At 49.0% G+C, this 26899-nt stretch overlaps 1 protein-coding gene across 1 annotated transcript in view; it reads left to right on the top strand.

Moving 5' to 3' along the window:
- cntn1b (contactin 1b) overlaps positions 1-26899 on the top strand; it is a 748714-nt gene that overhangs the window by 628466 nt on the left and 93349 nt on the right. The window contains exon 21 of the mRNA XM_078220219.1: positions 1848-1951. Coding sequence (XP_078076345.1) covers positions 1848-1951 — 104 coding nt within the window. The remainder of the gene's footprint in view (positions 1-1847; positions 1952-26899) is intronic.

Here is a 26899-nt window from a genome sequence, read left to right as displayed (position 1 = left end):
TTATCTCGCAGAGTGGCTTTGACGCTCCCTATTTCAGCATCTGATCAAATGGCTAGGCCCCATTTATGAGGTTGCCTATAAGGCCAATATTACAGTGCGTGGAACTTTAAGAACCTCAACACGTTGACTAGTAAAGGTAGCTTGCAGTAGACAGCAGTAGTAAATCCATTGGCACATTTCTCAACTAACATTTCTGGAAAAGGGAGCTGATATGACAGCTTCATTCCAAAGGTGATTTGAGTGCCGAGTGGAGCCCATTATGCGTTGTAAGAAAATTCTTACATGCAGTTGCGGATTCAAATACAAGTACTGGACCCCATATCCAAGACGTTCAGGACGGGACGCGTACCGAATAGGGATTTTCTGGATTTTGAGTCCTGAGGAATAGGATAACTTAAAGTCCGACTGATTTCTCTGCTGAGCTAGATCCAGCCGGGATGGGGTAAGGAAGAGATGGTGGACCAGGCCGGCTTCTGCCATTAATCCTGGACCCATAGGGCAAGGGTTCAGCATGCCGTGACCTGGATATGATTGACAGCAATACCTGATGAGGATTGTAGTTTTCAGCATGGGGTGTTGTTTTTGGGTCCTTCCGAATATTGGGGAACTGGATAATGCATCCAATAACTGAATAGCAAATGTACTATCTATGTAAGAAAAATATTTGTTGTTCTTTACAACTGGCATTCTTGCGAATCTGACCTGATGAGTGCAAGACCAAATGTTTTGACAGCATGTCTCTTTTTACAGCAATACTCTGAGTTTTTAACTTGGACAGAGAACAATTGGCCATCACTGATAAATATTCATCAACCCACTAATACATGAGCAGATCTGAAGGTCAGCATGGGATTGACCAGTGGATGGTACATCCACAGGGGATGATCCCCTGTGGACGTACCCCTTTAGGGTTACTGCTATTCATTGCTTTATAGAGCAGAAAATTACTGAGTAAAACCAGACATCAAATTCTGTCGTGTTTAATTAAATCTCAATTATTGAGTCCCATAGATTGTGAGTTTCTCAGTTGATCAAAGTGAATTTTTATAAACAAAGATAACATGTAATTAAGTGGAAACTCACGATGGTGGACTACCTGTTGTTATACAGCTTTGGATGATAAGTTCACTGACAAAGTGACTTGACTGATGTGCACAAGAAATAGTTGGAAAAAAGTTTTCCTTCTCGAATGATCCGAAAGCACTGAGATAACAATGAGGGAAATTATTAACCAGAGTAATGATCAGACTGTGGCAGTCTTATATGGAGCAATCAGAAATCTATGTGTGGTGACACCTGTTGCATTGTGCAGGTTGGAGACTTAAGAATAATAAATGCTGGTTTCAGTAGCAGTTGACTGAAAAAAATTGCAGATAATCTCAGAGGCAGCATAAAATATGGGTCAAGAGTCAATTGTATACTTGAAAATCCCTCCAGAAGTTTATATAATTGCAAAATGTAAATCCATTGACTTATGATGGGATGTGCTGAAAGTACTCTTTTTTTAAAAATTAATTTGGTGAATGTGGTTGTTTCTGGCTAGGCAAGCATTTATTGCCCATTTCCAATTGAAGGTGATGGTGAGCTGCCTTCTTGAACATCAGACGCTGCTGTGATCAAGTCATTGAGTGTTGATGTTAACAATTTTGTTAAGGCATCACACATGGCAATTTGACACGTTCATTTACCAGTGGGGTAAAATTAATGCATTTTAGAATTTGAACCCCAAGCTGGATATACATTTTATTGCCATGGCCACTGAAGTCATTTCAAGTGTAAATACAAATGTCCATGTCCAATCTGGTTTCATTGCAGTCAAGTCATCCAGTGTTTTATTCTGTTACTAGAGCCCAGTGAAGCTCCTCCATATGTGACTGCCAGGAGCATCTCATCTTCAGAAATTGAAGTCATATGGTCGCCTGTGACCCAGCCATCACTGGAAGGCTACGAAGTAAGTTGAGCTCTTCTGTCATGTGATTAAGGTGTATGTAAAAAGATATGATACTGTGGTTTATATTAAAGAGGTACTGAAGGGGTAGAGAACATCTGTATGACAACAGTTTCAACAACAGGACGACCTCGCTATCAAACAGTGTATATTGACAATGAACACATCATCACATTGTCTGTATCAGTGCAATAGTCACACTCTGCTTGGCTGAGAACATTGGGCGGACTGCAGTAAGGTAACATATCCCAGGGTTAGACCTCTCCTGTTTAGCTACATTGGCAATTACAAAACCATTTGCTCAGCTCTTCCATTCATGAAACCCTTGATGGTGGGCCTAATGGATGGCATATCTGTCAAGCAAACATATACCATCCACCATCTTAAATATTTATTCCCTCACTGTACTTTGGCTGTAGTGTATATTATCCGCAGAAGCATAAAAATAACTCACCAAGTCTCCCTTAATCATATCTTCAATATTCACCGCCCAAAGGAACAAGAGCAGCAAATATATGGGAACACCGTCAATTCCAAGTTGCCCTTCAAGTCACACAACAACCTGATTTGGGCACATATTACCATTGCTTCATGTGACTGGACCAAAATCCTAGAACTCCGGACTGAAAAGCACAGCGGGGGCATCCCCCTTCACCAAGGCGACAGCAGTTTCAAAAAGAAAGACAAGACACACCTTTAAATAGCACTTTTCACAACTATGGACATGCAAATTGCTCCACACCCAAAGGACATCCAGTCACTGTGGCAATGTAGGAAGTGGGGCAGCCAATTGTGCAGTTCCCACAATCCATTTTGTGATTTTGATTGAAGGATAAACATTGGCCAGGCCACAGGACATTTCGAAATAGTGCCATGGGATCTTTTACATCCACTTGAGTCAGCAGATGTGGCCTTGATTTATCATCACATCTGAAAGACAATGAGCAGGATTTTCTGGCCGCGCTCGTCCTGAAACCAGAAAATCCCACCCGAGGTCCAAGGACCTTTCCACGGTCGGCCCCTCGCCCGCCGGTGCCTGGCGGAACAGGACCATTCACCCCAACACCTCTGATGAAGCAGCACACCCTGTGTACTACTGGGAATTAGCCTAGATTGAGTGCTCGCTCTGGTGGGAATTCATTTTCTTTGGAGTAACAAAGTTGGGGTCAGCTGATATCCCCGAGTCAGGAGACTGAAAGCCCCCTCTCATCATCTATGGTGACAGAATTACTGTGGTTGACTGTGGGGGAATTGAATCAAAGTACGATGAACTAACATCAGATGGGAGTGTTTCAGTCACTTTAGAACGATTAATTTTCCCTGCTGCTGATTGATCCAGCTGTTGAAATCAGACTATGTAAGCCAAGTAGCCATTCATGTGTCAAGCTGTTACTTCCTGTCTTAAACTTATGGGAAATATTCAAACCATTTCATATCTCAAACCACCATCCCTTGCTCAGGCTCTGTATTTTAAATCAGTGAGTCAATTCTGCAAAGCATCAGCAATTTCTTTCTGGTTGTTCAGTTCAACACACTGAAACTTGGATTACCCGACTTTATTGTCCACCATTCCAGTTATTTCTTCTTCTGCCTTTTCCACATCGTTCAGGTAGTTGCTAAGGATGTAATGGAACAATTTTGAAGAACGGTGGGTAGTTTTTGAAATCCGTCTCTGAACCATTAACATTAGGTCAACAGGTCATTCTTCTTAAGCTGTCTTTGCTGCCAATGTCACATATACGCAGTTCCTGGGTTCCTCCACCATGTTTACTGTTTTACACTTTGAATCTATGAAGCAACAAATGCACACAGATTCTGACTGCATCCAAACACATTCCCAGTTCCAAAGAGACAAGGACATCCCTTCGGATTTGTGGGAAGAATCATCAGGAAACACAATGCACAGAAATAAATGGGCTTTTTCTCCATTTCAAACTCATCGCAGGCAGTTCCTGAACGGTGGGGGTGGAGGGGGTGAGAGGGAGTTGGGTCGTAGTGGGGGGGGGGGGGTGGTGAGAGGGAGTTCGGTCGTAGTGGGGGGGGTGCGTGAGAGGGAGTTGGGTCGTAGTGGGCAATGTGGTGTTGATATATTTAGAGGGTCAATTTACAGTCATTCCCTACAGTGTGTTTGTGATTACGTTGGAACTCCTTTTCAAAATGTTTCTCCTTTTCAAATTTCAATTTGAATTCGACTATACTGTCTACACATGTGGTTAAATGTTAGATTATGAACCAAGTCTCTCCCAATTACTCATTACTAAAGGTATAATAGTCCACCATCTTGTAGCAGAATTATATCCTGTCTACTATCGAGACATTAATGGCTTTCCAATTCAGCAAAGTGACGTCTGCCCACACCAGTGCGCATGCACTGACGGTCATTTTGCATCGGCAAGAGACCACAGGATTGAATGTTCCATTCAAAGTTCAATTGACATGGTGGGAATGGAAGATCCCGCTGGCGGGAGGGACCGTAAAGTTCCACCCTTAGCATTTTCCACATCGCTGTTTGGTGGCTCTTCCTTTTCTTAAAATTACCTGTCGGATCACCCATAGCAAAGCGAGCATTATGGGCCTGATTTTACCATTTTCATTCTAAATGCTGAATCTGGGCGCAATTCAGATCCAACTTGGGAACCTGCTTTCAGGCGCCCCCATACGCCCTCAGCCTGAAAATAAAATCACGAGTCCAAATCGCGCTGTGGGCGGGGCTTAGCGCGCCCGAAACGATCGGAGCTCTAAACTGTGCATGTGCAGTCAGAAAGAAATTTGAAAAAGCGCGCTCGTGTCAGATCGCTCCCGGGCCGCAAAAAACAGAAAAGGCGGCCCAGGAGCGAAAAGCAGGAGCGATGGTCCCCACAGACATCACCCCCACAACATAACTGTCCCCATTATCCACCCACCCCCTGCTACCCAGACCGATCGCGACCCCATGCCCCCTTCCCCCCCCACCGATCGCCCGCGGAGTGACAGCAGACCCTCCCCTGTACCTCCCCCACCAGAGATACATCTCCCCCCCCCCCCCCAGAGATCCAACTGGCCTCACTCCCCCCCCGAGAATGACCTGGCCTCACATCTCCCCACCCCCTCCCAGAGAATGTTCTGGCCTCACATCTCCTCCCCCCCCCCCCCCCCCCCCCGCCCCAGCCAAGAGAATGATCTGGCCTCAGCATGTCCATTTCGGCGCGATTCCGGATCGGCGAACACGGTGGTAAAGGGGGGAAATGCTGATAAAATTGGGCAGGCAGTTCATTAATTCAATTTAAATGCATGCAAATCGCGGATCGCGTTAATGGCCTCACACCCGACTTTACCATGTTTTCGCGCCCGAAAGCAGGCACGACGCAATGGTAAAATCGGGCCCTATATTTCTTGTGATTTCCTGTCTGTGAAGCACTTGGACATGTCTCAGATACAATAGATTGTTATTTAAATTCTTTCCTCTCGTTTGATTGTCAGAGAACAAACCCTTGTGTTGGACATCATCCAACCACCCAGCTTCTTTTGTTATTTGTCTTTCACATTCTTGTAGAAAAGAGCTACCTAACATTTCTTTTGATATTTGTACTGTACTTGTGTCCATTCTCATGCCTGAGGTGTTGAATTACTATACAAACAGGAATAAAAAAGAGACAGTTGATATCAGACAATTTGAGTAATCGCCCAGAAAATACATTGTTGGTATTGCAGAGGGTGGACTTTTCACTGCACTTGAGAGAAAATGATAGTTGTTCTGTGGCCAGCCTCCACAGAAATAATTTGTTCCACTTCAGGTAAATCTACTTCAGGTAAATCTAATAGGTGTATCTATTGGCCATTTTTGCAGTTAGATCTCATCCTTTCAAATACTTGACAGAATCAGCAAAGCAGTTTTTATTGAGGGGGGTCATCTTATCAAGATGTACATTGTAATGTTTACAATGGAACTTCTGGCAGGGCAGAGGGAAATGTTCGTCATCACATGGGGTTTGTATTAAGCAACTCCATTATAATAAGAACTTGAGTTTTGTTCTTTTTATATTTCTAAATTCACATTTGCCAAAGTATCCTGATATGGCCTTCGGCATTTGTTTCCTGATGTACTGTGGTCGGCTCGGGCTAGAAAGGTAATGTAACTTCATTTCATTGCTTCAACAACTTATGAACAACTTTACAAAATAGCAATAACAGAGAAATGCTGGCCTTTTTTTGCAATTATCCCGTCAGTTTATCTAATCAATTCAGGAATGCACCAGAAAAAGACCCTGCAGTTCACTGAACTATACTTTGGTGGGCACCAGCATTTAGAAAGTTAGATGGTTAGAAGTTAACTGCTTCCTTTTCAAGGTTCACAAGTTCAGTGAACTCTTGTTGGACATTTCCTAAGCCAAGGCTAGTCAAGTCAACATTCTTAAGCAGAAAGCTATATTCCCATCATTGTCTACCATTGAAGATTGCTTCATATGGTAACAGTCAGGGTGCTAGCACCAAAGAAAAAACGCAGCTCAAAAAGTAGTTGATGAGGACATCCACTGACAGTGGACTAACTAACAGTCAGAAATGTGAACCTCTGGATGTGAATCTACCGCTGCTCCGGTGTATTGATCCCACATTCCTCTTTAGCAGCTCACAGTTGTCCATAGGCCAAGTTCATCCAAAACTTGAATAATTCTCTCATTCTTTGATGTGACTGCCAGGATGGTAGATGGCAAGCTACCACTGGAGGAAGATAGTGGCATAGTGGTAATGTCACTGGACTAGTAATCTGGAGGCCCAGACTAATGCTCTGGGGACCTGGGTTCAAATCCCACCACAACAGCTGGTGTAATTTAAACTCCATTAATAACACCTGGAGTTAAAAGCTAGCCTCATTAACTGTTGTTAATTGTTATAAAAACCCATCTGGTTTGCTAAAGGTGGGAAATCTGTCATGTGACTCCAGACCCATCGCAATGTGGTTGACTCTTAACTGCCCTGTCAAATGGCCTAGCAAGCCACTCAATTCAAGGGCAATTAGGGATAGGCAACAAATGTTGGCCTTCACAGCAACTCCCATATCCCATGAAAAATATAAACAACCCACCTTCTCCGTGGGCCCTTTAACACCTGCTGGTTTCAATAATTGGGATCTCAACTGACACTTCCCATTTGTTTCTGGGATAAATACAGGAGAAGGATTGTCCCTGTGATAGAGAATCAAACTCTACCTGTCTCAACATCACAACCTTTCATGTTTCTCATTGTTTTACTAATCTACAGTTATGGTCAGTATTCCTCCAAAGTCGTCCCACTTGCTTATCATGCGCTGCTCCACATTATTCAGTTGAAGCGCATCTTCTTTCCCAAGACTTTATGGAATTCTTACCCCCTCAATCTGTCCTCTTTCCTGTTACCTTCAGTCTTGGCATCACTTAATGACTAATTGGGCTTCTCTACTTTTTTGTCGCTTTAGTGATGTCTTCCATCATGGGCTGTTAGTTTTGTTCCTCAGTTGGTGGATTGGGAAGGAGCAATGTCTCCATCAAAGGCAGATATGGATGCAGGTGGCTCGACAGTAATGGTGTTCATTCCTAAAATGATGGAAATTGTGGATAGCTGTTTGTTTGCATCTTCACACTCTTCTCTTAGAAAATGGTCGAAGGATTCACAGACCAATTATCAGGCTGACAGGCTGCAATGACCATCAGATCCCACCACGCGCCGCCTCCTGCCGCCGCGAAACACGCTACAGAAGGGGGGGAAATCCCACTCTATGTTTCAAACCCATGTTTGCGACTAGCTGGATGGACAAATGGCACATGAGAACTCCCAGCACCCCCAGATTCTCCTCTAAGTCACAAACCAGCATGACTTGAGTATTTTTCAACACTAGATCGAAATCCTGGAATTCCCTACCTAACAGGACTATGGGGTCAGCTTTAACACGCTGATGCAGCTGTTCAAGAGGACTACCAACTACTTTCTCAAGGGCAACTGGGGATGGGTTCTCAATTCTGGCCTTGCCAAAGGCACCCGTATCCCCCAAGAAAGAATTTTTAAAAATCCACAGTGGGCACTATTTAATCTTCTTTGATGCTTCACAAATGATATTGTGTGACAGCATTATTAAAGGAAACAATTTATGGGTTGGGACCAGTGACCCATAGAATGCTACATTTTACAGTGTACAAAAGCATCAGACATTTGTCTGTTTTGTTTTCCAAATATAAGCTTGATTTATTGTTGCTGGCAGCAAAGTGTAAATTTTAACCTTGCAGTCAACTTTCATGCCTGCAGTCTCCTTGTCATCTTCTGTTGGCTCAGGAATGGTCATGTCGCATCATGCTGTTTCAGATGAGGAAAATGTTTTATTTCGCTTTTTATTTTTGGCCACTTTTTTGCTTCTGCATTCCTGAAAGGCTGCCTCATTGCTGGGATATGGTTCCAGAAGGACCATGCCTCACCTGTCCCTGGATGCGGCTTCGTGATTGGCTATTTCCCCACCTCAGCTTGTCTTTCACTACACGTTGGGTAGTGATAAGGAACAGGATGCTGCCTTATTGTCTTCCCTCTCTGGCCAAGGGACAAAGAAGTCAGGTACGGTCATCCCACTGGTTCACTGATTATAAACTGGGGGAGTTTGCGATCAAACGACAAGAGGCTGTACTCCCAGACAGGAAACAACTGCCTCAGTTGATCCATACTAGAAGGAAAATTAGATTTGATTACCAAACTCACACATTGTACATCTTTACCAAGAACCCACAGCTCATTTTAGACCATGATGTTGATGGCATAGAATGAAGTATTAGCAGGTTAATGGAGAAGCTAAGGACGGCATGGTGGCACAATGGTTAGCTGCCTCACAGAGCTAAGGGCCCGGGTTCAATTCCGGCCTCGGGTGACTGTCTGTGTGGAGTTTGCACATTCTCCCCGTGTCTACGTGGGTTTCCTCTGGGTGCTCGAGTTTCCTCCCACAGTCCAAAGATGTACGGGTCAGGTTGATTGGCCATGCTAAATTGACCCTTAGTGTCAGGGGAACAAGCAGGTAAATAAGTGGGGTCATGGGGATAGGGCCTGGATGGGATTGTGGTCTGTGCAGATTCGATGGGCCAAATGGCCTCCTCCTGCACTGTAATGATTCTATGATTCTATGACAATATTGCTGATATTATTGAGCCAGTGTATAATGCACTGTGGTTAGGACTGGTAGTGCCTTGAGCACTTTGGTAAAGTTCTTATCCAGGAAAACCAAGCACCTGAATTTTCCTGGTTACAAAAATACTTCAGAACAATGTCTTGGGTATCAGCCATGACTCAATTGTAGCACTCGCCTCTGAAACAGGGATTGTAGATTCCAGTTCCAATCCAGAAATTCAGAACATAACCTAAGCTGACACTTAAGTGGAAGGACTGAGGAGTTGGCACTGTCTGATGTGTAGTCTTCACTCTAAGGTGGATTTGAGACCCATAGTGCTATTCATAGAATCCCTACAATGCAGAGGGAGACCATTTGGCCCTTTGAGCCTACACCAACAACAATCCCACCCAGGTCTATCCCCGTAACCCCACGTATTTACCCTTCTAATCCCCCTGACACTAACGGGCAATTTAGTATGGCCAATCCACCTAACCTGCACATTGTTGGACTGTGGGAGGAAACCGGAGCACCCAGAGGAAACCCACGCAGACACGGGAGAATGTACAAACTCCACAAATTCACCCAAGGCTGGAATTGAACCTGGGTCCCATCACTGTGAGGCAGCAGTGCTAACCACTGTGCCGCTGAACAGGTGAGTTCTCCTGGTATCCTGACCAATTTTTCAACCAACGTCATGAAAAACAAGTTATCTGGTTGTGCAGAAATTGTTAACTCAGTATTGTTTTCATCTAACCTGCAATAATTTAAGGTTATTATCTGTTGCCACAAGGCTAAACTGATTTAGTGAAGAAACATGGTCACAGCTGGCAAAATGTCGTAATGATTAACTGAAGTAAAACTGGGCGAGGTGCTGTCCAGAACGTGAGAGTAATGTTAAATGACTTTGCAATACACATTTTACACATGAAATTAGCTTCCTTACTGACAGATGGGGCTGTTTGAGGAGACTGTTCAAATGGTTTATTCATGGTGGTAAAGTGTATTAGGTTTATTGATGGTAGTAAAGTTTATTAGGATCTTTAAAGTTTTTTTGATTTGATTTATTACTGTCACATGTATTAACATACAGTGAAAAGTATTGTTTCTTGCGCGCTATACAGACAAAACATACGTTTCATGGAGAAGGAAAGGAGAGAATGCAGAATGTAGTGTAGTCATAGCTAGGGTGTAGAGAAAAATCAACCTAGTGCAAGGTAGGTGATGCGCGATATAACACACGAGAGGCTGGATGTACTCGGGAAATAAAGGCTTTTATTGCCAACAATAACAGAGCTACTATATACAGTATACGATCCCAGACTATAGGGTCACCAGGCAGAGCAGTGACCTTTATACCTCTCCCAGGAGGCGGAGCCAACTGGGGTGTACCATAGGACTATATTAACAGGTAGAACAGCCCAACCCTAACCCCAACAGTAACATATCTACAGACTCATAGTACTGGCCAGACCATGGCTCAGCACTACCTGGTGGGAACCAACAATGGTTCACCACAGTAGGTCCATTTAAAAGTCCGATGGCAGCGGGGAAGAAGCTGTTCTTGAGTCGGTTGGTACGTGGACTCAGGCTTTTAGCAGTAGCAAGGCTATTGACTAACAGATAGAATAACAGGGCTTCCCTATCCTCTAGGATGCACATCCTGTGCTATTGGGAATTCAGAATGCTTCCCCCATTCCGGATAATCATTTGTGCAGGAAGTGTTGTCACTTGCAGATTGAGTTTCAGAACTTGAGCAACAGCTGCTGCCACTGTGGTGCATCCTTGGCGCTGTGAGCTTTCTGGATAGCACGTTTCTAGATGTGGTCACCCCACAGCTGAAGATGATGCAGGGAGAGAGAGAGTGGGTGACCACCAGACAGTGAAGTCAAAACAGGCAGATGGAGCAGGAGTCTGCCAGGTGCAGCCCACTCTCCAACCAGTATTCATAGAATCTACGGCACGGAGATGGGCCCTTTGGCTCAAACTGGTCCATGCCAACCAAAAAGCTCATCTAAGCTAACCCCATTTGCCTGCATTTGGCCCAAATCCCTCCAAACCTTTCCACTCGTTGGTGGTGCATAGTGGTGGTCCATTTATCTCTCCAAATGCCTTTTAAATGTTGTCAATGTCCCTGCCTCAACCACTTCCTCCGACAGCCCATTCCACATACGTACCACCCTCTATGTAAAAAAAAGTTGCTCCTCAGTTGTGAATACTGATGAGGATGATACTCAGCTGCGGAGAGCAGCTAGAGTCCAGTCGATGGCAGCTTGGGGGGCTCATCTGTACAGGACGGGTACAAGGAAGGCTGCAAGAGCAGTGCAAATAGGTGATTCAGTAGCTAGGGGAATAGACAGGTGTTTCTGCAGTAGCTGACATGAATCCAGGATGGTGTGTTGCCTCCCTGCTGCCAGGGTCAAGGATGTGACTGAATGACTGCAAATTGCACTGAGTGGTGGTGGAGTGAACAGCCACACTAGTAACAATGACATAGTTCGAAAGAGAGACGGGGTGCTGCATTCAGAATTTATCGAGCGAGGTAAGAAATTAACACACAGGACCTCAAGAGACCTCTGTGGATTGCCCCTAAGCCAGACACAAGTGAAAGTAAATATAGGTGGAGGAAGCAGATGAATGCGTGGTGACAGAGATGATGCAGGAGGGAGAGCTTTAGATTCTTGGGACTTTAGGACCAGCTCTGGGGGAGATGGAAGCTATACAGGCCTGATCTGTTGCATCTGAATAGAGCTGGAACTGAGTTCCTTGCTAGTGCTGTTGGGGAGGGATTGAACCAACTTGGCAGGGGTGTGGGAACGAGGACGAAATATGAGAGAGGAATACCAAAGTGCACAGAATACTGGAAGAAACAGACAGCACAGAATAGGGAGTTATTTGGTGGGATCAGAATAACTGAGAAAGTAACAAAGTTTAAATCAGGGTTAATGTGCATGTATGTGAATGCACAGTGCGGTCAATAAAATTGGCGAGTTGTAGTGAGGCATGTGGAAGAACAATGTGGTGGTGATAACTGAGACCTGGCTCAAAGAAAGCCAGGACTGGTGTTAAATATTCCTGGAGACAAGGTATTCAGGAGAGGGGGAGGAATGACAGTATTGATAAAGGATAGTTAAGGGTGGACAGTGGGGCGTGTGGACAGTGGGGCGTGTGGACAGTGGGGGATGTGGATAGGGGGGTATGGACAGTGGGGGGGTGTGGACAGTGGGGGATGTGGATAGGGGGGTATGGACAGTGGGGGGGTGTGGACAGTGGGGGATGTGGATAGGGGGGTATGGACAGTGGGGGGGTGTGGACAGTGGGGGATGTGGATAGGGGGGTATGGACAGTGGGGGGGTGTGGACAGTTGGGACACTCTCCAGTTCTGGAGAGCGAGGATGTCCCAGAGGGATCAAGGACAGAATCTATTTGGCTAGAGCTAAGGAACAAAAATGGTGCAATTTCTCAGTGAAGTCTATGCACCACCAACTAGTGGGAAGGATACGTGGAGGAAAAAGAATTGCAAATAAATTACAGAGAGGTGCAAGAGTTATAGAATAGTTATAATGGTGACTTGAATTATCTAAATATAGACTAGGATGGTCATAGCGTAAAGGGCCAAGAGTTCCAAGAGTATGTTCAGGAAAATTTTCTACAACAGTATAGGAATGAGGAGCAGGAGTAGGGCATTCGACCCTTCGAGCCTGCTCCACCATTCAATATGATCATGGCTGATCCTGGATCTCAATGCCATTTCCCCGCTTTCCCAGCAAACTCCTTGATGCTATTAAAATAACAAAATTGTATCTCTTTCTTGAAGGTATTTCGTGACTTAGCCTCCTTAGCCTTCTGTGGTCGAGAATTCCACAGGTTCACTACCCTCTATGTAAAGAAATTTCTCCTCATCTCAATCCTAAATGGTCTACATAAGCCACTGTCCACACCGCTCACTGTCCACACCGCTCACTGTCCACACCCCCCAACTGTCCACATCCCCCCAACTGTCCACATCCCCCCAACTGTCCACACCCCCCAACTGTCCACACCCCCCAACTGTCCACATCCCCCCAACTGTCCACACCCCCCACTGTCCACATCCCCCCAACTGTCCACACCCCCCAACTGTCCACACCCCCCACTGTCCACATCCCCCCAACTGTCCACATCCCCCCAACTGTCCACACCCCCCAACTGTCCACATCCCCCCAACTGTCCACACCCCCCAACTGTCCACACCCCCCAACTGTCCACATCCCCCCACTGTCCACACACCCCACTGTCCACACCCCCCACTGTCCACACCCCCCCCCACTGTCCACACCCCCCCCCCCACTGTCCACACCCCCCACTGTCCACACCCCCCACTGTCCACACCCCCCCCCACTGTCCACACCCCCCACTGTCCACACCCCCCACTGTCCACACCCCCCACTGTCCACACCCCCCACTGTCCACACCCCCCACAGTCCATAACCCCCACTGTCCACACCCCCCAACTGTCCACATCCCCCCCAACTGTCCACACCCCCCAACTGTCCACACCCCCCAACTGTCCACACCCCCCACTGTCCACACCCCCAACTGTCCACACCCCCCACTGTCCACACCCCCCACCGTCCACACCCCCCACTGAGCACTCCCTTCCCCCTGTCCACTCCCCTCCCACTGTCCACATCCCCCCACTGTCCACATCCCCCCACTGTCCACACCCCCCACTGTCCACACTCCCCCACTGTCCACACCCCCCACTGTCCACACCCCCCACTGCCCACACCCCCCCACTGTCCACACCCCCCACTGACCAAACCCCTCCTGCCCACAACCCCCCCTGTCCACATCCCCCACTGTCCAACCACCCACTGTCCACACGCCCCACTGTCCACATCCCCCACTGTCCACACCCCCCCCCCCACTGTCCACACCCCCCACTGTCCACATCCCCCACTGTCCACATCCCCCACTGTCCACATCCCCCACTGTCCACATCCCCCACTGTCCACATCCCCCACTGTCCACACGCCCCACTGTCCACACCCCCCCCCCACTGTCCACACCCCCCCCCCACTGTCCACACGCCCCACTGTCCACACCCCCCACTGTCCACACCCCCCCCCCCACTGTCCACACCCCCCACTGTCCACATCCCCCACTGTCCACATCCCCCACTGTCCACACGCCCCACTGTCCACACCCCCCACTGTCCACACCCCCCCCCCACTGTCCACACACCCCCCACTGTCCACACCCCCCCCACTGTCCACACCCCCCCCCACTGTCCACACCCCCCCCCCACTGTCCACACACCCCCCACAGTCCACACCCCCCCCCACTGTCCACACGCCCCACTGTCCACATCCCCCACTGTCCACACCCCCCCACTGTCCACACCCCCCACTGTCCACACCCCCCCCCACTGTCCACACACCCCCCACTGTCCACACCCCCCCCACTGTCCACACCCCCCCCTCACTGTCCACACCCCCCCCCCACTGTCCACACCCCCCACTGTCCACACGCCCCACTGTCCACACCCCCCCCCACTGTCCACACCCCCCCCCCACTGTCCACACCCCCCCCCCACTGTCCACACCCCCCACTGTCCACACGCCCCACTGTCCACACGCCCCACTGTCCACACCCCCCACTGTCCACATCCCCCACTGTCCACACCCCCCACTGTCCACACCCCCCCCCCACTGTCCACACACCCCCCACTGTCCACACCCCCCCCACTGTCCACAGCCCCCCCACTGTCCACACCCCCCCTACTGTCCACACACCCCCCACTGTCCACACTCCCCCCACTGTCCACACCCCCCACTGTCCACACCCCCCACTGTCCACACCCCCCACTGTCCACAACCCCCCACTGTCCACACCCCCCCACTGTCCACAACCCCCCACTGTCCATACCCCCCCACTGTCCACAACCCCCCACTGTCCACACCCCCCCACTGTCCACACCCCCCACTGTCCACACCCCCCACTGCCCACACCCCCCACTGTCCACACTCCCCACTGTCCACAACCCCCACTGTCCACACTCCCCACTGTCCACAACCCCCACTGTCCACACGCCACTCTGTCCACAGCCCCCACTGTCCACACCCCCCACTGTCCACAACCCCCACTGTCCACACGCCACTCTGTCCACAGCCCCCACTGTCCACAACCCCCACTGTCCACAACCCCACTGTCCACAACCCCACTGTCCACAACCCCCACTGTCCACAACCCCCACTGTCCACACTCCCCACTGTCCACAACCCCACTGTCCACAACCCCCACTGTCCACAACCCCACTGTCCACAACCCCACTGTCCACAACCCCCACTGTCCACAACCCCCACTGTCCACACTCCCCACTGTCCACAACCCCACTGTCCACAACCCCCACTGTCCACACTCCCCACTGTCCACAACCCCCACTGTCCACAACCCCACTGTCCACAACCCCCACTGTCCACAACCCCCACTGTCCACAACCCCCACTGTCCACACTCCCCACTGTCCACAACCCCCACTGTCCACAACCCCACTGTCCACAACCCCACTGTCCACAACCCCACTGTCCACAACCCCCACTGTCCACAACCCCCACTGTCCACACTCCCCACTGTCCACATCCCCCACTGTCCACAGCCCCCCACTGTCCTCACGCCCCACTGTCCACACCCCCCACCGTCCACACGCCACTCTGTCCACAGCCCCCACTGTCCACAACCCCCACTGTCCACAACCCCCACTGTCCACAACCCCCACTGTCCACACCTCCCACTGTCCACCCCCCCCCCACTGTCCACACCCCCCACTGTCCACACCCCCCCACTGTCCACACCCCCCCACTGTCCACACTCCCCACTGTCCACACTCCCCACTGTCCACACCCCCCACTGTCCACAACCCCCACTGTCCACAACCCCCACTGTCCACACCTCCCACTGTCCACAACCCCCACTGTCCACACCCGCCACTGTCCACAACCCCCACTGTCCACAACCCCCACTGTCCACACCTCCCACTGTCCACAACCCCCACTGTCCACACCCCCCACTGTCCACTCGCCCCACTGTCCACAACCCCCACTGTCCACAACCCCCACTGTCCACAACCCCCACTGTCCACACCTCCCACTGTCCACAACCCCCACTGTCCACACCCGCCACTGTCCACAACCCCCACTGTCCACAACCCCCACTGTCCACACCTCCCACTGTCCACAACCCCCACTGTCCACACCCCCCACTGTCCACTCGCCCCACTGTCCACAACCCCCACTGTCCACAACCCCCACTGTCCACACCTCCCACTGTCCACAACCTCCACTGTCCACACCCCCCACTGTCCACAACCCCCACTGTCCACACCTCCCACTGTCCACACCCCCAGCTGTCCACACCCCCAGCTGTCCACACCCGAAACTCTCCACACCCCCAGCTGTCCGCACCCCCATCTGTCCGCGCCCCCAGCTGTCCGCGCCCCCAGCGGCCCGCGGCCCCAGCGGCCCGCGCCCCCAGCTGTCCGCGCCCCCAGCTGTCCGTGACCCCAGCGGTCCGCGCCCCCTGCGGTCCACGCCCCTCGCGGTCCGCGCCCCCAGCTGTCTGCACCCCCAGCTGCCCGCGCCCCCAGCGGTCCGTGCCCCCCGCAGTCCGCGCCCCCAGCGGTCCGCGCCCCCTGCTGCCCGCGCCCCCAGCTGCCCGCGCCCCCAGCTGCCCGCGCCCCCAGCTTCCCGCGCCCCCAGCTGCCCACGCCCCCAGCTGCCCACGCCCCCAGCTTCCCGCGCCCCCAGCTGTCCGCACCCCCCAAGACCGCACCCCTCACTGACCACACCGCCCAGTGACCACACCCCCCACAGTCCACACCCCCCCACTGTCCACACCCCCCCACGGGGCGGCACGGTAGCGCAGTGGTTAGCACTGCTGCTTCACAGCTCCAGGGTCCCGGGTTCGATTCCCAGCTCGGGTCACTGTCTGTGTGGAGTTTGCACATTCTCCTCGTGTCTGCGTGGGTTTCCTCCGGGTGCTCCGGTTTCCTCCCACAATCCAAAGATGTGCCGGTTAGGTTGATTGGCCAGGTTAAAAATTGCCCCTTAGAATCCTAAAATGCGTAGGTTAGAGGGATTAGCGGGTAAATATGTGGGGGTAGGGCCTGGGTTGGATTGTGGTCGGTGCAGACTCGATGGGCCGAATGGCCTCCTTCTGCACTGTGGGGTTTCTATGATGATTTCTATGATGACTGTCCGCATCCCCCCACTGTCCGCGTCCCCCCACTGTCCACACCCCCCACTGTCCACACCCCCCACTGTCCACACCCCCCACTGTCCACAACCCCCCACTGTCCACACCCCCCACTGTCCACACCCCCCACTGTCCACACCCCCCACTGTCCACACCCCCCCACTGTCCACAACCCCCACTGTCCACACCCCTCCACTATCCACACCTCCCAATGTCCACATTCCCCACTGTCCACACTCCTCTGCAGTCTCCACCCCTCCCACTTTCCACACCCCTCCACTTTCCCCCCCCCGCACTGTCCACACCCCTCCACTGTCCACCCCCCCCCCCCCCCCCCCCCCACTGTCCACACCCCTCCCCTGTCCATTCCCCTTTTAATTCCAGATTTTATTGAATTCGAATTTCATTGTCTGCCGTGATGGGATTTTTCACCTTACAGCTGTAATGAAAAGATAAAGACTTTGTTTTCACAGATCACCAGTAGGACAATGATTTGTTGGCATTTGTTGTTCTTTGGTAGCTGTTATTTTGAAAATATGATCTGCTGCATAAACCTCCTCCAGCCCTACGACCCAGTGAAGTCTTTGTGTTCTTCCAATTCCGCCTTGCGGCCCATCCTTCATCCCATTGTTGGTGCTTTTCATGGTTATCCTTCGGGCCCCAAGCACTAGAATTCCTTCACAAATCATTTCCTTGTTTAATATCCATCCTGTGGACCAAGCTTGATCACCTGTCCATAATGTCTCCTTCATTGTAGCAAGATAGAATCCAATAGAATCCATGCAGGGCAGAAGGAAGCCATTTGGCCCATCGAGCCTGCACTGAGAAAAATTCCATCCAGGACCTATCCCCATGTATTTACCTTGCAAATCTCCCTCACACTAAGGGGCAATTTAAAATGGCTAATCCACCTAACCTGCGCATCTTTAGACTGAGAGAGGAAACCGGAGCATCCAAAAGAAAATCATGCAGACATTTTGATTTGATTTGCTTTGATTTGATTTATTATTATCACATGTATTAGTGTACAGTGAAAACTATACAGACAAAGCATACCGTACTAGGGAAGGAAAGGAGCGATTGCAGAATGTAGTGTTACAGTCATAGCTAGGGTGTAGAAAAAGATCAACTTAATATATGGTAGTTCCATTCAAAAGTTTGATGGCAGCAGGGAAGAAGCTGTTCTTGAGTCGATGCACAGGGAGAACATGCAAGCTCCACACAGATAGTCACCTGAGGCTGGAATCGAACCCAGGTCCCTGACACTGTGAAGCAGCAGTGCTAACCACTGTGCCACTGTGCCGTCCCATTAGCTAGGTATCAATTTCTATCTGCTTATTCTCCTGCGAAGCACCTTGGGCTGATTTACTACATGAAAGACACTAATAAGGCAAAAGTTCTGGTGGGAATGCAGTGGAATTTTTCAGGCAGGACATTTAATGACACACAGAAAATTGGAACACTGCATCGTTGAAGTAATGGCTTATGCAGAAACATTTATGAAACATGCTGTAGTCATTTCAAAAATCCAAGCAGATAGACAAGTCATTCCAACCAGCTGATGGAATGATAAGTGACATCCTCCTTGCCATTTACAGTTTGGCACTTTATCTGAACAAGTTGTCAGTCTTTTAGCCCGAAGTTTCTCAAATAGCACAGCTACTGTGACATAGTGGTCCTGTCACTGGGCTAGTAATCAAGAGGTTTGGACTAACTGTCCACCACAACATCGGGACAATTTAAATTCAGCTTGTTAAATAAATCTGGAATAAATAAAAAGCTAATATCCATAATGGGGATTGTTGTAAATTTCCATCTGGTTTACTAACTGCCCTTTAGGGACAGAAGTCTGCTGGTCTTTACCTGATCTGACCTGCCTGTGACTCCCGGCCCCCAGCAATGTGGTTGACTGAAATGGTCTAGCGAGCCATTCAATTGACCACCTTGTACTTGAAGACGATTAGGGGTCGGCAATAAATGCTCACCTTTGGCTACATTTTACAGCCCTCACCATGGTATGTTTCAGCAGTGTGGGGGTGGAAGGTGGGCACATAAAATACATGGACTAGCAAGCCCACCACCATCCAGCCCACCCCTGAGATGTCCCCCATAACACAGTAGTTGGCTGGCGCCAAAATCAACAGCCCACTGCCATATTTAGTTAAATAATTATGGTTCTATTAAGCTTGTTAGCCATTCAGTTGACCTGTATAATACACTGCCCATATAATACAGTTGGCACAGGCTGCTGGGCAGAACTCTGGATTTTATGGGAGGAGGGTATGGAGTAGTCATTAGCCCCCCACCCCTCTCCCCCACACACTGTTAGAAGCATGGGCCAGCTGCCAGCACTTGAAAAGAAGCCCACCCGGCAGCCACAAAGCTCTGGCGGTGGGCTGAACAGGCCCAAAATGCAGCCTCCTGCCCTCAGTAGGAGGAAGTCCTGCCTTCAAGGGCTGCCAGTCAATCTGATGGCCCAGCAGCTCCAGCAGTCTTGGCAATGCCAGAACTGAGTTGTAGGTTCCACTGGGACAGACAAGCAGGCCCACAAAGAAGGCAGCTGAGGCTTCAGGGCCTAGGTAAGTTTGGTGTCTTGACCAGGCAGCCTGGGGAGGGGAGAGGGGGAGCTGGATGGCCTGTTGTGGAGGCCAACCTGGGGGGAACAAAGGGCAGAGTAACATCGTAGCAAGGGGTGTCCCCGATGTACAAAGAGCACCACCTGAACGCTGTCTCCCCCCCTCCCTCCCCACCTTTCCTTCCCACCCCCTGCCTGGCCAACTATTTAACATGTTCAATTGACCCTTACCTATGTAATTGATCCCCCTCACTAGGCTGGCCAGTGTAGTATCCCATATTGCTAACTATCAGCTAACATTCTGGGGACCCAGGTTCAAACCCCGCCGCAACAGATGGTGGAATTTGAATTCAATAAAAAATCTGGAATTAAGAATCTACTGATGATCATGAAACCGTTGTCAATTGTCGGAAAAACCCACCTGGTTCACTAATGTCCTTTAGAGAAGGAAATCTGCCAGCCTTACCTGGTCTGGCCTACATGTGACTCCAGAGCAACAGCAATGTGGTTGACTCTCAACTGCTCTCCAAGGGCAATAAGGAAGGGCAATAAATGCTGGCCAACCAGCGACGCCCATATTCCACCAATGAATAAAAAATTGATTTTGGCACCCGGCCAACTACTGTGTTATGGGGTGTTACTGAGGCATGAGCTGGATGGTGGTGGGCTTGCCAGTCCATGTATTGTATGTGCCACCAGTTACCCCTTTCATCTGATCCCTCTGCCATACCTTCCAACTGTGCACACGTCAATACGTAAACTCAATTCCTATCAAAACTATGAGAGTGGTTGTTCCAGCAAATTTCACAGTGAATGGAGGCATGTCATTATAATACCAATATACCTTTCTAGATGTGCTGACATCTTCCCCCTGTATGCATGGTAATTCACTGGATCTGCTATAGTGTGACAGTGAGGTGTTAGGATTGCAGATTTCTTGAGACTGAATAAGTTAAATTCCATTCTGATTGCACAATAGTATGGGATTTTTATCAAGGTTTCAGAGACCAGTTCCAGTAAACTGTTCATTTAGTTTGTGTTAACCATGATTTTTAGACAGTGATCTATGGTATTATTCCTTCACATGTGAATTTATTGGTATCATCTAGCAGCTCTAAAGCTCAGTAAGATGTATGCCAGAGATCTCAGTTGAAGATGGATAATTGATATTTTCAGTACTGATGGGGTTTATCTGAACTGGGGATGGCCCTTGGTTCAGACAACACTGAGAGTGACCCAAGGCTGTTTCGCAGCACTGGGGCAGAGCGGGGAGAGCGATGCGGTGATAGTTTTGGACATTGAAAGAACTGAAGGAGGGAAAAGGATCTTGCAGCATTGAAGGAGAGGTCTTGTGGCTTGCTACTATTGTGAAGGAGGCACCTCCTGAGTTTTGGCAGAAGAGAGGCTTGGAATGTAGGTTTGGCTTGAAGGCGAATACCTCGTCTGTGTTAGCCGTGAGGAGAGGGCATGGTCTGCCTCACACTGTGGGGAGGAGGTATCCTGTGTCTGACAGCGGCTGTAACCTTCTGAGCTATCTCTGCAAACATTAAAATGCTTTTGTTTGTTTCTTGGTTACATTTCTCTGTCTGTCTGTCTTCTGGTCTCCTTGTCTCAGCTCAAACAGATTAGAATGCCTCCATTTGTAACTAGCAATAAATCATTGCAGCTGAGACTAGTCTTTTGACCGATTTTTTTTTCCGGTCCGTGTGGTGGGTTCACGGTGAGGGGCGTGGTGAAATCAGGGAGTGGAGGAGGGAGAAGCAGTGCTGGATTGGGAAACGTTACCTACGGCAGGAGTGGCTTCAGACAGGCTTCCCGCCGCAAGAAGGCCGGAAGCAGATTTAAATGTTCAACTGAACCATTAAGAGACATTTCACCTGGTCCTTGACATTTTGCCGTTGGTGGATTGACCCCTCTGCCAGATGGGGAAGCCGACAGCTGAATGCAGCTTGGGGAGGGAATTTCCTTTTATTTAGAGGGGATCGCGGACAGGGAAGACAGTCTCACACGGCCCCAGAGATTTCCTCAGAGAGGTTTCCCTTCTATCAGGGTCATTTAAAAAATCTTTCTAACATTTCTTCGGCCTACCTGGTATAGGCTGCAGGAACCCCTGCCTTGCTCAGCATTTGCCACTTATCACAGTGGCACTGCTGATGTGGCTAATTACTACACTGGCATCCTTAAAACTGTGGGGAAAACCTGCTGTTAATGTTGCCCAGCCATGACCAGCCATTGTCAGAGCTTCAAACTCTGGGTGGGATTCTCCCAAAAAAATTCCAAGTGCCCAATTCACGTAAAAACTGGAGTAAATTCAAAATGAATCTCCCACACTCTGTGCACTGCAGAGTGCACTATTGTGACTATCAGTGGGTGGGGCCGTTGGAAAGGCTGGCAGCATAGTGCTGAGTGGGCCACTGCGGATGCACCAATCTCCGCTCTGACAGAGTGGCGCATGCGCAGAAGCCCCGTACTGCTAGCCTCCCGATTACTGGCCAGCTCAACCCGCTGGCCAGCCCCGCAAACACTGCCCCACTGATCCCCCCACGGCCCGATCGCTGACCACCCCCATCCCCCCCCCCCACCACCACCACCACCACCCCACCCCCCCCCCACCCCAATGGCCAACCCCGATCACTGGCCTCCCTCCCTCTGTCACTGCCGAATGCAGAGTGGCAGCGGGACCCCCTACTCCCACCGATCTACCCCCCCAAGGCCCCGCCCACCTCTGGCACTGCCCAATTCCTAGTGGGCAGTGCCAATGTGCCCCATGGGCATTGTCACTTTGCCCCTTGGCCAGTGCAAGGGGGCCAGGATAGCACTGCCAAGCTGGCAATGCTCAGGGGGGCACCCCCCCCCCCTTTACCTCAGACCCTCAGGGGGAACCTCCATGGCCTCTCTTCACTCCAGCAGGGTTGGGCCACTAGGTCCCCACTAATGAGGAGCTGTTGTAAACCCTGCTGGAGTGAAAGACTCCTGGCGGGGGTGGGAGGGGGAGAGGCTAGTAGGCCCGCTAATGATATTATAATGAGCATTTGAATAATTTATTCAGCTCCACGCTGATTTCTGGTGTGGAGCTGACGGCACCAGAAATCCAGTGGCCGGAGAAGCGCGGACGTTGTGGCAGCCAGTGGGAAGCCCGCTACATGGTCTCCGCTTGAGTCTCCCAGCCTGCTGCACTGCCAGAGCAGCACAGTGGGCTGGGAGAATCGCTCCCTCTGTGTTAAAATTGTGCCCTAGCTTTCTGTTTGCAGAATTCAACTCTTCATATTTTCCTTTCAAATGTAAGAAGAGAATAAATTATTCTGGGGGAAAGACACAGGTTCAGCATCCTGAGGCTGACTCCCCTGGTATTTGCAGTGTAACTGAAAGACCATCTTATTTGTAAAGGGGTCTATACTATCAGTGAGGCATCTCAAAACATGCTTGCCCCAAGCTGGGGCTTATGCTGGATTACAATCTGCTCCAGACCCTCTTTCCCACTCAAACTGAAGTCAAGTATCAGCAGCGCAATACTCACATTGTCACGGCACTAAATAACATTTTCCTTTCAGTAAATCGTCAAGTTGGGGGCAGGTCGTAAGTCACCACCTAATCAGAGACTCACCACCCTGGGTGCATGTCTCTCATTTACCCTCAGGGTTGCAAAGAGAAGATGAGGGAAATCAGGGATGAGTAATTGACAAAACCTGAAGTTTTGTTCTGGCTGGACTCCCACATTTTATCCTCTGTAAACATAATTCTGGCCTATGTCTTCATTCGCACCCAACAATTCTGTGCTTGCTGACTTATATGGTTCCCAGTCAAGTAACATCTTGATTTTAAAGTTCTTAACTTTGCTTTAGAATCCATTCATGACTTTGTTCCTCCCGATCGCTATGATTTCCTACAGCCCAACAGCTATCCCAGATATCCGTGCTCGTCCAATCTGACCTCCTGAGCTTGCCCGCTCAGCTTTTGGTGGCTGTGCCTTCAGCTGCCAAGGCCCTAAACCCTGAAATTCACTCCCTACAGCATCTGTGTCTCCCTCTCACTTTCCTCCTTTAATACTCCTCAAAACCTAACTCTTTGACCAAGATTTTGGTTGTCTGATTTTATCTCACGTATGTGGCTCAATGTCCTATTTCAGGCAGCAATGTTAACCACTGCACCAAGGATCTGGGTTTGATTCCCGGATTAGGTGTCTGTGCAGAGTCTGCACGTTCTCCTGGTGTCTGCGTGGGTTTCCTCCAGGTGCTCCGGTTTCCTCCCACAGTCTGAAAGATGTGCTGGTTAGGAGCATTGGCCATGCTAAATTCTCCCTCAGTGTACCCGAATAGGCCCCAGAGAATAGCGACTTGGGGATTTTCACAGTAACTTCATTGCAGTGTTAATGTAAGCCTACTTGTGACTAATAAATATACTTTAACATAGTGCTCCTATAAAGCGCCTTGAGAAATCCTATTTTGTTCGAGGTGCTAAGCACATATTAATTGTTGTCTTTCAATTAACATTACTAAAACAGATTACCTGAACATCATCTCATTGCTTGTAGAAGTTTGCTGTGCACTAACTTGCTGCCCCATTTCTACATTACAATAGTGTACATCAAACACACAACTTCATCTGTACATCAGTGTTCTGTAGTAAGTGAGCATCCTGATGTTATGCAAGGTGCACTTATTTTTCAAAAGTGAAAACATAGAACCATAGAACCATAGAAAATTACAGCTCAGAAACAGGCCTTTTGGCTCTTCTTGTCTGTGCCGAACCATTCTTTGCCTAGTCCCACTTGCCTGCACTTGGACCATATCCCTCCACACCCCTCTCATCCATGAACCCGTCCAAGTTTTTCTTAAATGTTAAAAGTGACCCCGCATTTACCACTTTATCCGGCAGCTCATTCCACACTCCCACCACTCTCTGCGTGAAGAAGCCCCCCTAATATTCCCTTTAAACTTTTCTCCTTTCACCCTTAACCCATGCCCTCTGGTTTTTCTCTCCCCTAGCCTCAGTGGAAAAAGCCTGCTTGCATTCACTCTATATATACCCATCAAAATCTTATACACCTCTATCAAATCTCCCCTCATTCTTCTACGCTCCAGGGAATAAAGTCCCAACCTATTCAATCTCTCTCTGTAACTCAGCTTCTCAAGTCCCGGCAACATCCTTGTGAACCTTCTCTGCATTCTTTCAACCTTATTTACATCCTTCCTGTAACTAGGTGACCAAAACAGTACACAATACTCTAAATTCGGCCTCACCAATGCCTTATATAACCTTACCATAACACTCCAACTTTTATACTCAGTACTCCGATTTATAAAGGCCAATGGACCAAAGGCACTCTTTACGACCCTATCCACCTGTGACGTCACTTTTAGGGAAATAGAACCAATTAACATAACTAAATTGAAGTCCCAATCGAACTCTGGAACACACTAGTATCAATGGAATCGAGAACCAACACTCCACTCTTCCCCGCGCCAGTGGGCCAGCCCATATCATTTGAGTTTGATACAGTGTGACATGTAATTCCTTTCTGATTTGAAGCTCATATACAGGAAGCTTTCAGATTAGATTTCCTGGGCACTGTTTCAGTGGCTTCAGAGTCCTCTTAAATGTCACGACAAAGCTCATATCCCACTGTCAGTGCACTGACATTAGAGAGCAGAGTAGAGCAGGTCTCAGCATGTGTGCAGGCAAACACGCACAAACCTTTGTCTGAAGGGCAAAGTGAGTGATCCACAGAATAATCCCAATGTTGCCAGCTATGTTTGGCACACAGGGACTGCAGCAATTCAAGAAAGCAGCTCGCTACCACCTTTTCAATGGTAATTAGGGATGGGCAATAAATGCTGTCCTAGTCAACGATGCCCATGTCCCATTAATGAATAAAAAAACTCTACAGCTACCAGCCAGAAACTAATAAACAAATATAATTGCTGCTTTAAATTCTGTCCTTTAATTAACAAGTTCCCTGTATGGGTTTTATTTTATGTTTCAACAATCTATAGCCTAAGTGTGACTAAAACTGTCCTTTTCAAGCATTTAAAAACTTGTCATTGGAAGGACAAAGTTACAGATGGAGTTTTGCCTGTTTATTTGTGTTTCAACACAGTCAAACGTAACCTCTGTTAGAGAGTCCAGACTATTTGCTGCAAAGTCAAGAGGCATCCTTGTTTATAATCTAAATGGCACATTGCCAGTAAGTTTTCCCATAACTGTCTCCTCGCACAGTAACAGCTCCCCATGGCCTGACATTGACATGTGCCTAACCAATTTGTGGTCATGTCTGTTTTGACTGATGGAGTACATGAGATTAGATGACTGCAAACTTCAGGTTATCTCAATGTCACCTTCGGCATGCGATCGGGCAAGTTCATTTTGTAAGTCCTTTGAGATCAATATCAATTATTGCGTGGGTTTAATCCGAGTGAGAATACAGAATGAATATCACTTTTGTGTTGCTGAACTGCTCTCACTGTAAAACAGGAATGAGAGACAAGAACTTTTTAACAACCTGGTGTTCTTTCACCCTTGGGCCCTGAATTAGGTTCCAGCCCATATGAAAGACATACAAGTATCCCATCTAAACAACAGGACCAGAAGAGCAGTGCGCCATTCAGTCTCTCGAGCTTCTTCTACCATTCAGTTGGATTATGACTGGCCTGTACCTCCGCTTCATTTACCCCCCTTTGCTCTATATTGCTGGATATCCTACGAATGAAGATTTGTTGCTTTTAATCTTGAATAGTTCAATGGACCCTTTTAAGGAAAGAGATCAAAATTTCAACTATCCTTTGTGTGAAAAATGCTTCCTGATTTTACGCTTAAATGCTTTCCTCTAATTTTATTTAAGAACAGAGGAATATTAGAAATAGGATCAGGAGTAGGCCATATGGCCCTTCAGGCTTGCTTTACCATTTAATAAGATCATGGCTGATCGTCCATCTTAATTCCTCATTCTTGTCAGGTCTGCATATCTGCCGATTCCATTAGTGTCCAGAAATTTGTGTATCTCAGCCTTGGGGCGGAATTTAATGCTGGCAGGATTTTGTGATCTCGCC

Source organism: Mustelus asterias, chromosome 9 (assembly GCF_964213995.1).
Source record: "Mustelus asterias chromosome 9, sMusAst1.hap1.1, whole genome shotgun sequence".
NCBI classification, from domain to species: domain Eukaryota; kingdom Metazoa; phylum Chordata; class Chondrichthyes; order Carcharhiniformes; family Triakidae; genus Mustelus; species Mustelus asterias.
This window is presented reverse-complemented; position numbering and strand designations above follow the sequence as displayed.